Raw genomic sequence first — 13,624 nt, 5'->3', positions numbered from 1 at the left:
TCCTTATATTTTACATTGAACTTGTCAAAAATCAGTGAAAATAATTCCATACAAAACACCAAAATGTCTTTTCAGCTAAAATAAATTTAATTAATGTAAATTATTTTACAGTAATTATAATGATTACATCATTGTTTTTAGAATAGAACTACTGTAATACCAGTATCAACATTCTTCTTCTTTTTTTCTGCATGTGTATTTTTGTATATTTTCTCAGATTCACCTTGCATAATTGAGATTTGTAATTTAGAATACTTTGTTTTAACATATTAAACATTCCAGCCAGACATTAATCATGTTGGATTTCAAAATCTGAATCTCACTCACTTATAATGAATATCATACTCTAATTAAAATGATACTTCAATAATGAGCATAATTAACCTTTGCAGTTGATACCTCATTCCTACTCTCATCACCTGCTTTCAATGGTTGCTATGGTTTTGTTTGACCAACAAACACAATTAATTCCAGTGTTTGTTTTATGTCATTTGACTGGCTATTTCAACTTTCTGAAATTGTGTTCATCATGTCTTATAGCTATCATACTCTCACATGCCAATATTATCTTATCAACCATCTGTAACTTATGATAACTATTCTCCACTACACTTGTTTTACAATGCAGTATGAACAATATAACAGTATTTATCTTTTTAACCATCCATAACTTGTGATAACTATTCTCCACTACACTTGTTTTACAATGCAGTATGAACAATATACCAGTATCTTATTAACCACACACAACTACTAACTATTCTCTACCCATTTACAGTGCTGTATGGAGGATAATCTATCTGCAGCCGAGACACTCATTGAGAAAGGAGCTGATGTGAATCGTCAAGACGATGATTGGTGGACACCATTACACGTTGCAAGTGCCTGTGATAACCCAGATCTTTCGTCTCTTTTACTTTCAGTGAGTAGTCGATTTAATTGGGATCCGGTCAGTATCTCACGCTTTCACGAAGTAATTATTTGTCCCTGTGTGTGTGTGCGTGCATTTATGTGTCTGTGCGTCTATGTGTGTATCCGAACCTATATCTTAGACACGCCAGGACAGATTACTGGTACATTCAAACTTCACACATATACATGTACATCATACATACCGTATCGAACCATGTTAGCTCCCATGCCCACCCAAGCGCCCATTTTTATATTAAGTTCTGCATTGCGTTACCAGAAAGTCTTTGGGAATTTCCAAAGAATTGCTTCGGTATAAAACACATTCTATTTGGTTAATAATAATAACTTTAACTTTATTACACTACTAAAAAACCTTCAGAGGGTTTTTGTATGGTAAGGAACATAAATACATACAATACATAAGAGATAAAAAATAAAATGTTAGTAAAATAAAATAAATTAATTACTTTCTGTGGTTTTAAAAATTGTGCTCTTTAAGTATTTTGCTAAAGCTATATTATTCTCCATAATCTTTTTAAATATGGAATTCACATCCATTGTGTAAATATTTATTGAACACTCATCAAACAGTTTTTTTCTTTGTTCTATATAGCCAGTACAAAATAGCAGGAAATGTTTTTCATCTCCTAATGCTTTAGTGTTACATTTATTACAGTGTCTATTTTCTAATTCTATTTTGGGCTTTGTTCTTCTACCTAATTCTATTTCTAAGTTGTGGTCACTCAGACGGAATTTTGAAAGCATTTTCCTGAGACTGAAATTTGAAATGTTTTGCAAATAATTTTCCATATTATAGCTTACTTTGAATAGTTTGTATGTTCTCAGTTTTGTTCCCCTATTTTCATTGGTTTCACTGAAATTTAGTTTTTCTCTCCATCTTTGAATATAAAACTCAGATAGTCTGAGTTTTACTTTTTTTAGTATTTGATTCCAATTTTCCATATTGTGATCATTTTTTATTTTAATTAGATCATGTCCCAGTGTAGCATTAATAGTCCTTACCCAGTTTGAATTAATTTTTATCATTTCATCCAGGGCTAATTTTAAAATGTGATTATCTGGCAGACTATATAGTCTATGGCAGTATTTAATTTGAGCCAAATTAATTTTTAATTTTACTGGTAACCTATCAAGTTCTGCTTTCAAACCACTAATTGGCGTCATTTTACTCACTCCTAGGATAAACCTGTAAAAACGACTGCAAACTTGCTCTAAACTGTTACTGTCAGTTGTGATTTCATTGGCCCAGATTTCTGCACCATACATGAGTATAGGTGAAATTAATTGGTCGAAAATTTTCAAACTAAGTGCTGGTGAAATTATTTTGTGGTTTAAGACTGTTTGTCTGATGCTGAAAAGAGCCTTCATTGATTTATTTTTTAACATAGATAAGTTTGTTTTAAATTTCCCATTTGGAGTAAATATTGCCCCTAAATAGCAAAACTCGCTAACAGCTGTTATGTCTTGGTTGTTGATTTTAAAATTCATGTTTTTAATCAGTCTGTTGCTGCAATTAAATACCATGACTTTAGTTTTCTTTACGTTTACTTCTAAATTCCAATTTATACAATAGTCATTTAATTTGTTCAGACAGCTTTGTAGGCCGTCTTCCGTTTCTGAAATAAGTGCAAGGTCATCTGCATATTGGATGCAATTTATAGGTTTCTCGCCCATTAGAACTGGTTTATCAATTTGATCCCCAAATAATTCTGGCAGATCGTTCAGAAAAATGTTAAATAAAGTTGGTGATAAATTGCAGCCTTGCTTAACTCCACAGGTAGACTGAAATCCATCAGTTATACCCTCTGACAATTTAATTTTATATTTAATATCCTTATACATAGATTTTATTATTTCATAAAAGTTCCCCGTGATACCACTGTTTTGTAACTTCAGAAAGAGTGCATCCCTCCAGATGCTGTCGAAAGCCTTTCTAAAGTCAACAAAACATGTGTATAACCGTCTTCCAGAACTGCTGCTTTTATTTTTATTATAAATTGTTTTTTCAACTGCTGTTTTTAACAGGAAAATTGCGTCTGTCGTTCTCCTGTCTTTCCTAAAGCCAAACTGCATGTCGGTAAATAAATTATTTTCTTCCAAGTATGTGGTCAATCTTTGATTCATTATGCCAGTAAATAGTTTTGAGAGACAACTTGTTAATGCAATAGCTCTATAATTACCAAGATTTAATTTGTCGCCTGATTTGTGTAATGGAACAAGAATCGTAGATTTCCAGGTTGCAGGAAATTTTCCACTATCTAGAATACAGTTGAAAAGTTTCTGTAAACATCTTATCATTAACTTATTTTTGGTTTTCAACATTTCATTGGCAATGCTGTCATCAGCAGCTGATTTATTGTTTTTTAGTTTGCTAACAGCGCTAAGAATTTCTTTGTATGTGATATTTGAGTTTAGATATTGGTTGGGAATTTGTCGCATTTCTTTTTCTATAAGATTATTTTGTAACTCATGATTTTTAATGTTTGTTTTATTATAGAGTTTTGAAAAATGATCAATCCAATTTTTTCCGGATATTGTTGTGTCTTGATTTTTGGTCTTTTGATTACGTAGGCTTTTCAGCACAGACCAGTACTCATTTTGGTTGGCACTGTCCATATGTTCAAGTTTGGACACCAACATGTTTTTATATTCTCTTTTTTTATATTTTATAAGTTTTGTATAATGCTTTTTAAGAGTATAATATTGGTGTTTGATATACGGGTTGGTTGGTTGTTTTGTTAGCAACTTAGAGGTACTAATTAATTCCCTTTTTAGTGTAGAACACGACTTATCAAACCATTGTTGTTGTTTTGGATGTTTATAGTTTTTATTATTTATTGTTCTTTTATTGGTTACTTTTTTAAGGCAATTATCTGCTGCATTAATTAATATTTTGTTGAATTGATCTGTTGGTTCATTGACATCACTGTCTTTGAAATCATTGGCAAGGTAGTTTTTGAACATTGTTTCAAAATTTGAATTTTGTAACATGATTTTGTACTTTTGCTTTGCCTCAACGTCCCAAATGAATTTTTTACAGTGCGGTTTCAATTTATTCACAAGCTTTGTGTTCTTGGTGTGATTGTAATTTACAGTTAGTGAGAAACCAATAGGACAATGATCTGACAAGTAATTAATATCATGAATTTTAAGATAATCAATATGTCTGTGTAAATCCTTTGTGCTAATGCAGTAATCAACTGTACTTGAACCGACCGGATTATGACAGGTAAAGTTTCCATTTAAATCACCTATCTTCCTACCATTGGCTATTAAAAGATTATTTATAGTACAAAGATCGACTAATTGTTTGCCAAACTTATTGTTAGTTTTATCTTGGGTGTGCCTTTTTTCAAAATTTTCTAAAGTGTAATTATTTGGAGTGGGTACATGAATGTTATCTCCAAAAGCAATGTAATCAATTAGATTTCCAGTGCGACTATTGAAATCACCTGTTATAATTACCTGGCCCTGATTGGAGAAAACTGTTATTTCTTTTTCTAAAATGCCAAAGTAGTCAACATCTAAGTGATAAACCGAATTTTCGGGTGGAATGTATATACAACCCAAATAAATATCATTTTCTAATGAGAAAAATTCCTTGTCCAATTTACACCAAAGGAAGTCGTTAATTTCAGACTTTATTTCCCTCAGCCCTCCCCTCAACCCTGATTTAAACAAAATTGCCACTCCCCCAGAGTTCCTCCTACTTCTAGCTGATTTGCATTTTCTGTCTGTTTTAAAATAACTATAACTATCTAATACATCTAATGAACTACTATTACTACCTAGACCACCTAACCACGTCTCTTGTAAGCACAAAATATCAAATTTCTTTAAAATAGAAGTAAAATCAGATTCTACACACTTAGCACCAAGGCCGTGAATGTTCCAACTACCTACATTAAGATTAGTCTGCCTAATACTGTTGACAGTTGTTGTTTTCATCATTATTCTATTCTCCACGATACGGGGTTGCAGGCCACAAATTTTTGTTTTTTAAATGAAAAGTAATAAAAAAATTTAAAGTAAAATATAATGACATTGATAATTACTTAATGTTGTGATGATGATCTGCTGGAATATTGAAGTTAAATATTAGTAGTTGTAGTAGTCATGGTTTATAATTCTATTGTTTGTCTGCCTCTCTGATCGTTGAATGTATTTGTTGTCTGTATGTTGATAGCTCTTGTTTACATGGTCATCTTCATAACCTCCACTGTGATAGTAAAATTGGTCAGTAGCTGCAGGACTGTAGTGAGAATCTTGATGATCATTATCATATCGTCGATGTGAATGATGTTTCTTGGAATGATCATAGTAATATGCACTGTCGTAATGGCTATTATGGTCATAGTAGTTTTCACGATTGTTGTGTCTGCTATGGTACTGAATGGGACGATTGTATTGTTCATCATGATGTTGTATGTAAGCCTGGGTATACTGATACTGATCATGGTTTTGGTTTCTGGAATAACAGACTTGACCCATAAGATCAAAAACGTTGTTGCAGGTCAAATCATGCAAGAATACATCATGGCGGTAAATGCTTTTCATCAAGAGTTTGTGCATGATCCAACACATTAGTCAGTGGAGATAATGATAAAGATTTTGACTTTGACTTTGTTCCAACAGATTCTAATATTTTTAACCTCATAAATTCAGGTGGTACATAAGTAATATTGTAATAGAATATGCATATTTTTAGTGACCATTACTGTTTCTTCATTAATATAAATTAATGAATGATAAATCTGATCTTGTAAATTGCGAAATTTGGTATCTGATTAGACATCTTAAAAATCGGACCTACATGTACATGAACCCTGCTGTGATTTTATCTGGGACATTAAATTGATTTGTATTAAAACCACAAAATGTGGCATATGATAAGATTTTTGTATAAATCAGGCATTGGACAGGTTAATTTGATGAGATTAATTTGACTAAACACCTGTTTTCCAGTCAGCTGAATCTGATGATGTGAACCGTGTGATTTTTTAATTAATAATTTAATTGGAACCTTAATTGTTATCAAGTTTTCTTGTTTCTACTTATTAATGGAACATAATGAACTTTTAATAAAATTTGACAATATACATCAGGGCAAATATATATTTTTTGTGGTCATGTTTCAGCAAAATTCCCTCAGTAAAATAGGCTTAACATTTTTTTTTTAATTATTGATTTAGCTTTGTGGTTATTTGTTAACATTTAATAATATCTATTCTGATGCATGCTTGCTTTGATCAAAATGATCAATTTAGATTTATTGCATAGGATCTGCACATCAATGACATTAAAGACATTTGTGTCAGTATTAATGATTAGAAATAAACATCATTCTGAACTATTCCAAACTTGGTGTTTGTGAGTGAGAGGAGTTTTGACCTATTGGTGTCAGTTATCCACATGTACCTGTAGGTGGACAGTAATTTGTACAAAATGTCCATATGGTGTTATTTTCATCAAATAATACACCTTCAAGCAGATGGTAGATATGGTGCCGATAAAGGTCACTTTGGGTGTGGTCTGTTTTACATGAGACGCCAACTGACCTCATGAATTTTTCCAGAAAATGAATTATAAAATTTTATAAATGCATGTCTTGTTAAATATTTACATCCTGGACATACGGATAGTTGATAATCATCATGTTGCTATGTGGATTTATGCACCAGAATAAAATTGATTTTATAAAGTACATAGTCTCTAAAGTAATCGTAACTATCGTGAGCCCGAGGCCCCCACGCTGTTTATTAATATCCAAATTATCACCAAAAAAAACTTTTTATCATAGAAATATGACAAAACAAATTTGGTCTGAGGTCTGATTTGATCTGATTTGAAGTACACTATCGTTTTAGTATTTATACATGTACACCTGGTTGGTGTTGCTCCATCTAGCATCGTTTTTAAATTGAGGAAATTATGTTGGAAAAGTTGGCCGTCAGACGTCCCTGTATGTGCGTACGTGAAGTGAAGTTTAATTGTCATACTGAAATGAATGAATGAATGCATGTGAAGTAACCTTTTCACCACCAGTTCACTCTTTTCATCACAAATTCACAAAATAGTCCCATTTATAGTCTGCACTTTCCTTCAGAAGATTGGGTCAAAAATAGCCAATTTTTTTCAATAAAAACTGTAAATTGACTCAAATTTTGTGTGTTGGCTCCAAAATTAGAGTTCATTTCCAGAAACATTGGAGAATATAAGAAAAAAATGCAAAACCATTTGGGCGAGAATGTCTGCATGGTGCTGAAAAGGTTTTGCTGCCTAGACCACCATACCTACTGTTTCTACCTTATCTTTGCAGTAGTTTTACAACTGGGTGTGGTCGACACCCTTCAAAACTAATGATGATCATTTGCAGTTTTATTTTCTGAGACCACTTGCAATGTGTAATTAAAATCGTTGTCATGGTAATAGTAGCAGTTCTACATCAGCTAGAGATGTACATCACTCCTTTAAAGTTAAAAGTTGCATTTAAACTGTTACCCCTTGAAGTGTATTCTGTTGTTTCAGCTCTCAATCGATTTCACTTTTGAGGCTGTTTCACCAAATATTGTATTACATGCAGGAGGTTTTCTGGCATCAAAAGTATCTTCAAATGCATATATCTTTCTTGAGTCAGATTTTATTCTGTATAGCACCGTCTGTACTAAAGAAAATGATCTGCTTGTTTTTGTATGTGCTAACACGATATTATCTGAACTGGAGAATTTGTTGTTTTTTGTCGAAACAGTGAAATAATATTTTTAATTACATTTTCTGCGTTAAAAAGAAATTCTTTGCTGTTGGTATTTTTTGCATGACACAGTGTAGAGGGGCCTGTGCATGACAGTACGAAGTGAGTCTCGTCTACAATTTCCATAGCAGTACATAAGTTATAGATTTTTAGGTTTTGCGTGTCTACCCATTTTAATTTTGAGATAGTGATTTGCGAGTCTGAATTTACGCAACTGTTCTCTTAGTTCAATACTCATTTAATACTATTAAAAGTAAAATGTCAGTTATTGCTATTTCTGATTTCAAATATTTTGTATTTATGACACAACAGATATAGGTAAAATAAGAACAAAATAAATCGAAGTGATAAAATAGATGAAAGCTTAATCTTGAGGGAGAAAGCATATATTTTTTTTTTTTTTTTTTTATTTATTATGCAAAAATTACAAATTACAGACAAAACAACAAAAAAAGAAAACAGAAAAACATTTACAGATCATAATATTCAATAAAAGGCCCCCACTTCTTTAGAAACTTTGTTCTTCTGTTCTGAGCTTTCGCAATGATACTTTCACAATGAAAGCATATATGTTAACTATACAAAGCCCCTGGTGGTGAGATGGGGTGGTGGTAGATACGATAAGTCAGAAAATACTGCTTAAACTGTACCCCACTTGAAGCCACTGATGACGTAGCTACTGTAACTTGCTCATGAATATGCAAATAGTTGTGACCATAAATATCCTCTCTAAACATAAACATTAGACTTCCATAAATATTCACCACCTTGACTTATTATCATGTCGTCTCTTGAACTCATAATATTATCATCATCTGGACATCGCTTTTTAATCTATCTGGAATATTGCTATTATTAATAATATAACTTTTGTCTTCCTGTTTGGTACCTAAGACATTCCATGAACAAATGTTTTCAACATTTTCAATTTTGTTTTGGCAACTTTACACGTTCAACGTTTCTCTATTTTCAATAAGCGTCTCCTTATTATTTTAGTATTTAATAGCAGCAAGTATGGTTAAAAAATTATATATAAATATCTAACATAAAATTTGTATATACATTCTTAGTTTATTATTTGTTATACTCTACTTCCAGAAGTCTATAATTGGTTGGATTTTTTGTAAGAAATGAACAAACAAGCCTCGGAATTGAATGCTTAGTTACTGCGGTATAGAGTCATTAATTCATAATTATTGTTTTCTTCAGAACGGTGCTGATCCATCCATTTTGGACATTGATGGTAATTTTGCAGTGGAACATGCCCCACCTAATAGCGAAACTAAACTGGTTATAGAAAAACATATGCTGGAACAAGGTAGGTTTAAAAAAGTTAGTAGGTAACTAAGATACATGTTTTGTATTATATTATTTTTTTTTAATTATTAGGACATATCGTACTGACTTTTTTTAGCAAATTAAAATTCATTTGACTTCCAGGAATTGACAGAATACGAATGAAGCAGATTCGTCAACGCCAAGCCAAACAAATGCTTTCAGACATCAAAGACCTAATAGCAATTAGAGGAGATATCAATGCAGCCAATCACAGAGGAGCTACACTGGTAGGTACACATTATGTCATACAGTTGTTCAGCCAATCACAGAGGAGCTACACTGGTAGGTACATATTATGTCATACAGTTGTGCAGCCAATCACAGAGGAGCTACACTGGTAGGTACACATTATGTCATAGAGTTGTGCAGCCAATCACAGAGGAGCTACACTGGTAGGTACACATTATGTCATACAGTTGTTCAGCCAATCACAGAGGAGCTACACTGGTAGGTACACATTATGTCATACAGTTGTTCAGCCAACCACAGAGGAGCTACACTGGTTGGTACACATTATGTCATACAGTTGTTCAGCCAATCACAGAGGAGCTACACTGGTAGGTACACTTTATGTCATACAGTTGTGCAGCCAATTACAGAGGAGCTACACTGGTAGGTACACATTATATCATACAGTTGTTCAGCCAATCACAGAGGAGCTACACTGGTAGGTACACATTATGTCATACAGTTGTTCAGCCAATCACAGAGGAGCTACACTGGTAGGTACACTTTATGTCATACAGTTTTTCAGCCAATCACAGAGGAGCAACACTGGTAAGTACACATTATGTCATACAGTTGTTCAGCCAATCACAGAGGAGCCACACTGGTAGGTACACATTATGTCATACAGTTGTTCTTCTACAAACTCAGGATCTTTATTTAATTCACTGGGAAATGCTTTTAACACAATGTGGGATTTTTATGCTTCATATTTTAAGCCAGGTTTATTAATTGTTGGAATAGATCTAAAAGATTGGCTACTGAAAAACCATTTATTTTCACTGACTTTTAATTTCAATATTTTGAGGAATGGAGCATGATCACTGTGTTTTAATTTCACAAATTTGTCAAGGAAACAATCATTTTTATTGTTATTTTGCATGTTCATGTAGATTTAATTACCGGGTATGTGGATTTTACTCATCTGTGAAAATAGTAAAATTAAATCCTAGTAAATAATTAATGCATTTACAGTATTCAAACTGAGGTGATTGTTGTGGATCTATGTTATGTGTCAGATGTGAATCCTATTCTAGCAATGTGTATGAATGTGGGACAGTTATGTGTCAGATGTGAATCCTATTCTAGCAATGTGTATGAATGTGGGACAGTTATGTGTCAGATGTGAATCCTATTCTAGCAATGTGTATGAATGTGGGACAGTTATGTGTCAGATGTGAATCCTATTCTAGCAATGTGTATGAATGTGGGACAGTTATGTGTCAGATGTGAATCCTATTCTAGCAATGTGTATGAATGTGGGACAGTTATGTGTCAGATGTGAAGCCTATTCTAGCAATGTGTATGAATGTGGGACAGTTATGTGTCAGATGTGAATCATATTCTAGCAATGTGTATGAATGTGGGACATTTATGTGTCAGATGTGAATCATATCTTAGCAATGTGTATCAATGTGGGACAGTTATGTGTCAGATGTGAATCCTATTCTAGCAATGTGTATGAATGTGGGACAGTTATGTGTCAGATGTGAATCCTATTCTAGCAATGTGTATGAATGTGGGACATTTATGTGTCAGATGTGAATCATATCTTAGCAATGTGTATCAATGTGGGACAGTTATGTGTCAGATGTGAATCCTATTCTAGCAATGTGTATGAATGTGGGACATTTATGTGTCAGATGTGAATCATATCTTAGCAATGTGTATCAATGTGGGATAGTTATGTGTCAGATGTGAATCATATCTTAGCAATGTGTATGAATGTGGGACAGTTATGTGTCAGATGTGAATCCTATTCTAGCAATGTGTATGAATGTGGGACATTTATGTGTCAGATGTGAATCATATCTTAGCAATGTGTATCAATGTGGGACATTTATGTGTCAGATGTGAATCATATCTTAGCAATGTGTATCAATGTGGGACAGTTATGTGTCAGATGTGAATCATATCTTAGCAATGTGTATGAATGTGGGACAGTTATGTGTCAGATGTGAATCCTATTCTAGCAATGTGTATGAATGTGGGACAGTTATGTGTCAGATGTGAATCATATCTTAGCAATGTGTATGAATGTGGGACAGTTATGTGTCAGATGTGAATCCTATTCTAGCAATGTGTATGAATGTGGGACATTTATGTGTCAGATGTGAATCATATCTTAGCAATGTGTATCAATGTGGGACAGTTATGTGTCAGATGTGAATCCTATTCTAGCAATGTGTATGAATGTGGGACATTTATGTGTCAGATGTGAATCATATCTTAGCAATGTGTATCAATGTGGGACAGTTATGTGTCAGATGTGAATCCTATTCTAGCAATGTGTATGAATGTGGGACATTTATGTGTCAGATGTGAATCATATCTTAGCAATGTGTATCAATGTGGGACATTTATGTGTCAGATGTGAATCATATCTTAGCAATGTGTATCAATGTGGGACAGTTATGTGTCAGATGTGAATCCTATTCTAGCAATGTGTATGAATGTGGGACAGTTATGTGTCAGATGTGAATCCTATTCTAGCAATGTGTATGAATGTGGGACAGTTATGTGTCAGATGTGAATCCTATTCTAGCAATGTGTATGAATGTGGGACAGTTATGTGTCAGATGTGAATCCTATTCTAGCAATGTGTATGAATGTGGGACAGTTATGTGTCAGATGTGAATCCTATTCCAGCAATGTGTATGAATGTGGGACAGTTATGTGTCAGATGTGAATCCTATTCTAGCAATGTGTATGAATGTGGGACAGTTATGTGTCAGATGTGAATCCTATTCTAGCAATGTGTATGAATGTGGGACAGTTATGTGTCAGATGTGAATCCTATTCTAGCAATGTGTATGAATGTGGGACAGTTATGTGTCAGATGTGAATCCTATTCTAGCAATGTGTATGAATGTGGGACAGTTATGTGTCAGATGTGAATCCTATTCTAGCAATGTGTATGAATGTGGGACATTTATGTGTCAGATGTGAATCATATCTTAGCAATGTGTATCAATGTGGGACATTTATGTGTCAGATGTGAATCATATCTTAGCAATGTGTATCAATGTGGGACAGTTATGTGTCAGATGTGAATCCTATTCTAGCAATGTGTATGAATGTGGGACAGTTATGTGTCAGATGTGAATCCTATTCTAGCAATGTGTATGAATGTGGGACAGTTATGTGTCAGATGTGAATCCTATTCTAGCAATGTGTATGTATGTGGGACAGTTATGTGTCAGATGTGAATCCTATTCTAGCAATGTGTATGAATGTGGGACAGTTATGTGTCAGATGTGAATCCTATTCTAGCAATGTGTATGAATGTGGGACAGTTATGTGTCAGATGTGAATCCTATTCTAGCAATGTGTATGAATGTGGGACAGTTATGTGTCAGATGTGAATCCTATTCTAGCAATGTGTATGAATGTGGGACAGTTATGTGTCAGATGTGAAGCCTATTCTAGCAATGTGTATGAATGTGGGACAGTTATGTGTCAGATGTGAATCCTATTCTAGCAATGTGTATGAATGTGGGACAGTTATGTGTCAGATGTGAATCCTATTCTAGCAATGTGTATGAATGTGGGACAGTTATGTGTCAGATGTGAATCTTATTCTAGCAATGTGTATGAATGTGGGACAGTTATGTGTCCGATGTGAATCCTATTCTAGCAATGTGTATGAATGTGGGACAGTTATGTGTCAGATGTGAATCCTATTCTAGCAATGTGTATGTATGTGGGACAGTTATGTGTCAGATGTGAATCCTATTCTAGCAATGTGTATGAATGTGGGACAGTTATGTGTCAGATGTGAATCCTATTCTAGCAATGTGTATGAATGTGGGACAGTTATGTGTCAGATGTGAATCCTATTCTAGCAATGTGTATGAATGTGGGACAGTTATGTGTCAGATGTGAATCCTATTCTAGCAATGTGTATGAATGTGGGACAGTTATGTGTCAGATGTGAAGCCTATTCTAGCAATGTGTATGAATGTGGGACAGTTATGTGTCAGATGTGAATCCTATTCTAGCAATGTGTATGAATGTGGGACAGTTATGTGTCAGATGTGAATCCTATTCTAGCAATGTGTATGAATGTGGGACAGTTATGTGTCAGATGTGAATCTTATTCTAGCAATGTGTATGAATGTGGGACAGTTATGTGTCCGATGTGAATCCTATTCTAGCAATGTGTATGAATGTGGGACAGTTATGTGTCAGATGTGAATCCTATTCTAGCAATGTGTATGAATGTGGAACAGTTATGTGTCAGATGTGAAGCCTATTCTAGCAATGTGTATGAATGTGGGACAGTTATGTGTCAGATGTGAAGCCTATTCTAGCAATGTGTATGAATGTGGGACAGTTATGTGTCAGATGTGAATCCTATTCTAGCAATGTGTATGA

The 13,624-nt window shown here is 33.8% G+C and overlaps 1 protein-coding gene across 1 annotated transcript in view; it reads left to right on the top strand.

Moving 5' to 3' along the window:
* The window catches only part of LOC102808909 (unconventional myosin-XVI-like), an 85,787-nt gene that overhangs the window by 23,112 nt on the left and 49,051 nt on the right, over window positions 1-13,624 (top strand). The window contains exons 4-6 of the mRNA XM_085496483.1: window positions 779-922; window positions 8,894-9,002; window positions 9,125-9,249. Of these exons, the coding sequence (XP_085352609.1) occupies window positions 779-922; window positions 8,894-9,002; window positions 9,125-9,249 (378 nt within the window). The remainder of the gene's footprint in view (window positions 1-778; window positions 923-8,893; window positions 9,003-9,124; window positions 9,250-13,624) is intronic.

This window comes from Saccoglossus kowalevskii, chromosome 1 (genome assembly GCF_978046115.1).
Source record: "Saccoglossus kowalevskii chromosome 1, keSacKowa6.1, whole genome shotgun sequence".
Taxonomy (NCBI): Eukaryota; Metazoa; Hemichordata; class Enteropneusta; family Harrimaniidae; genus Saccoglossus; species Saccoglossus kowalevskii.
This window is presented reverse-complemented; position numbering and strand designations above follow the sequence as displayed.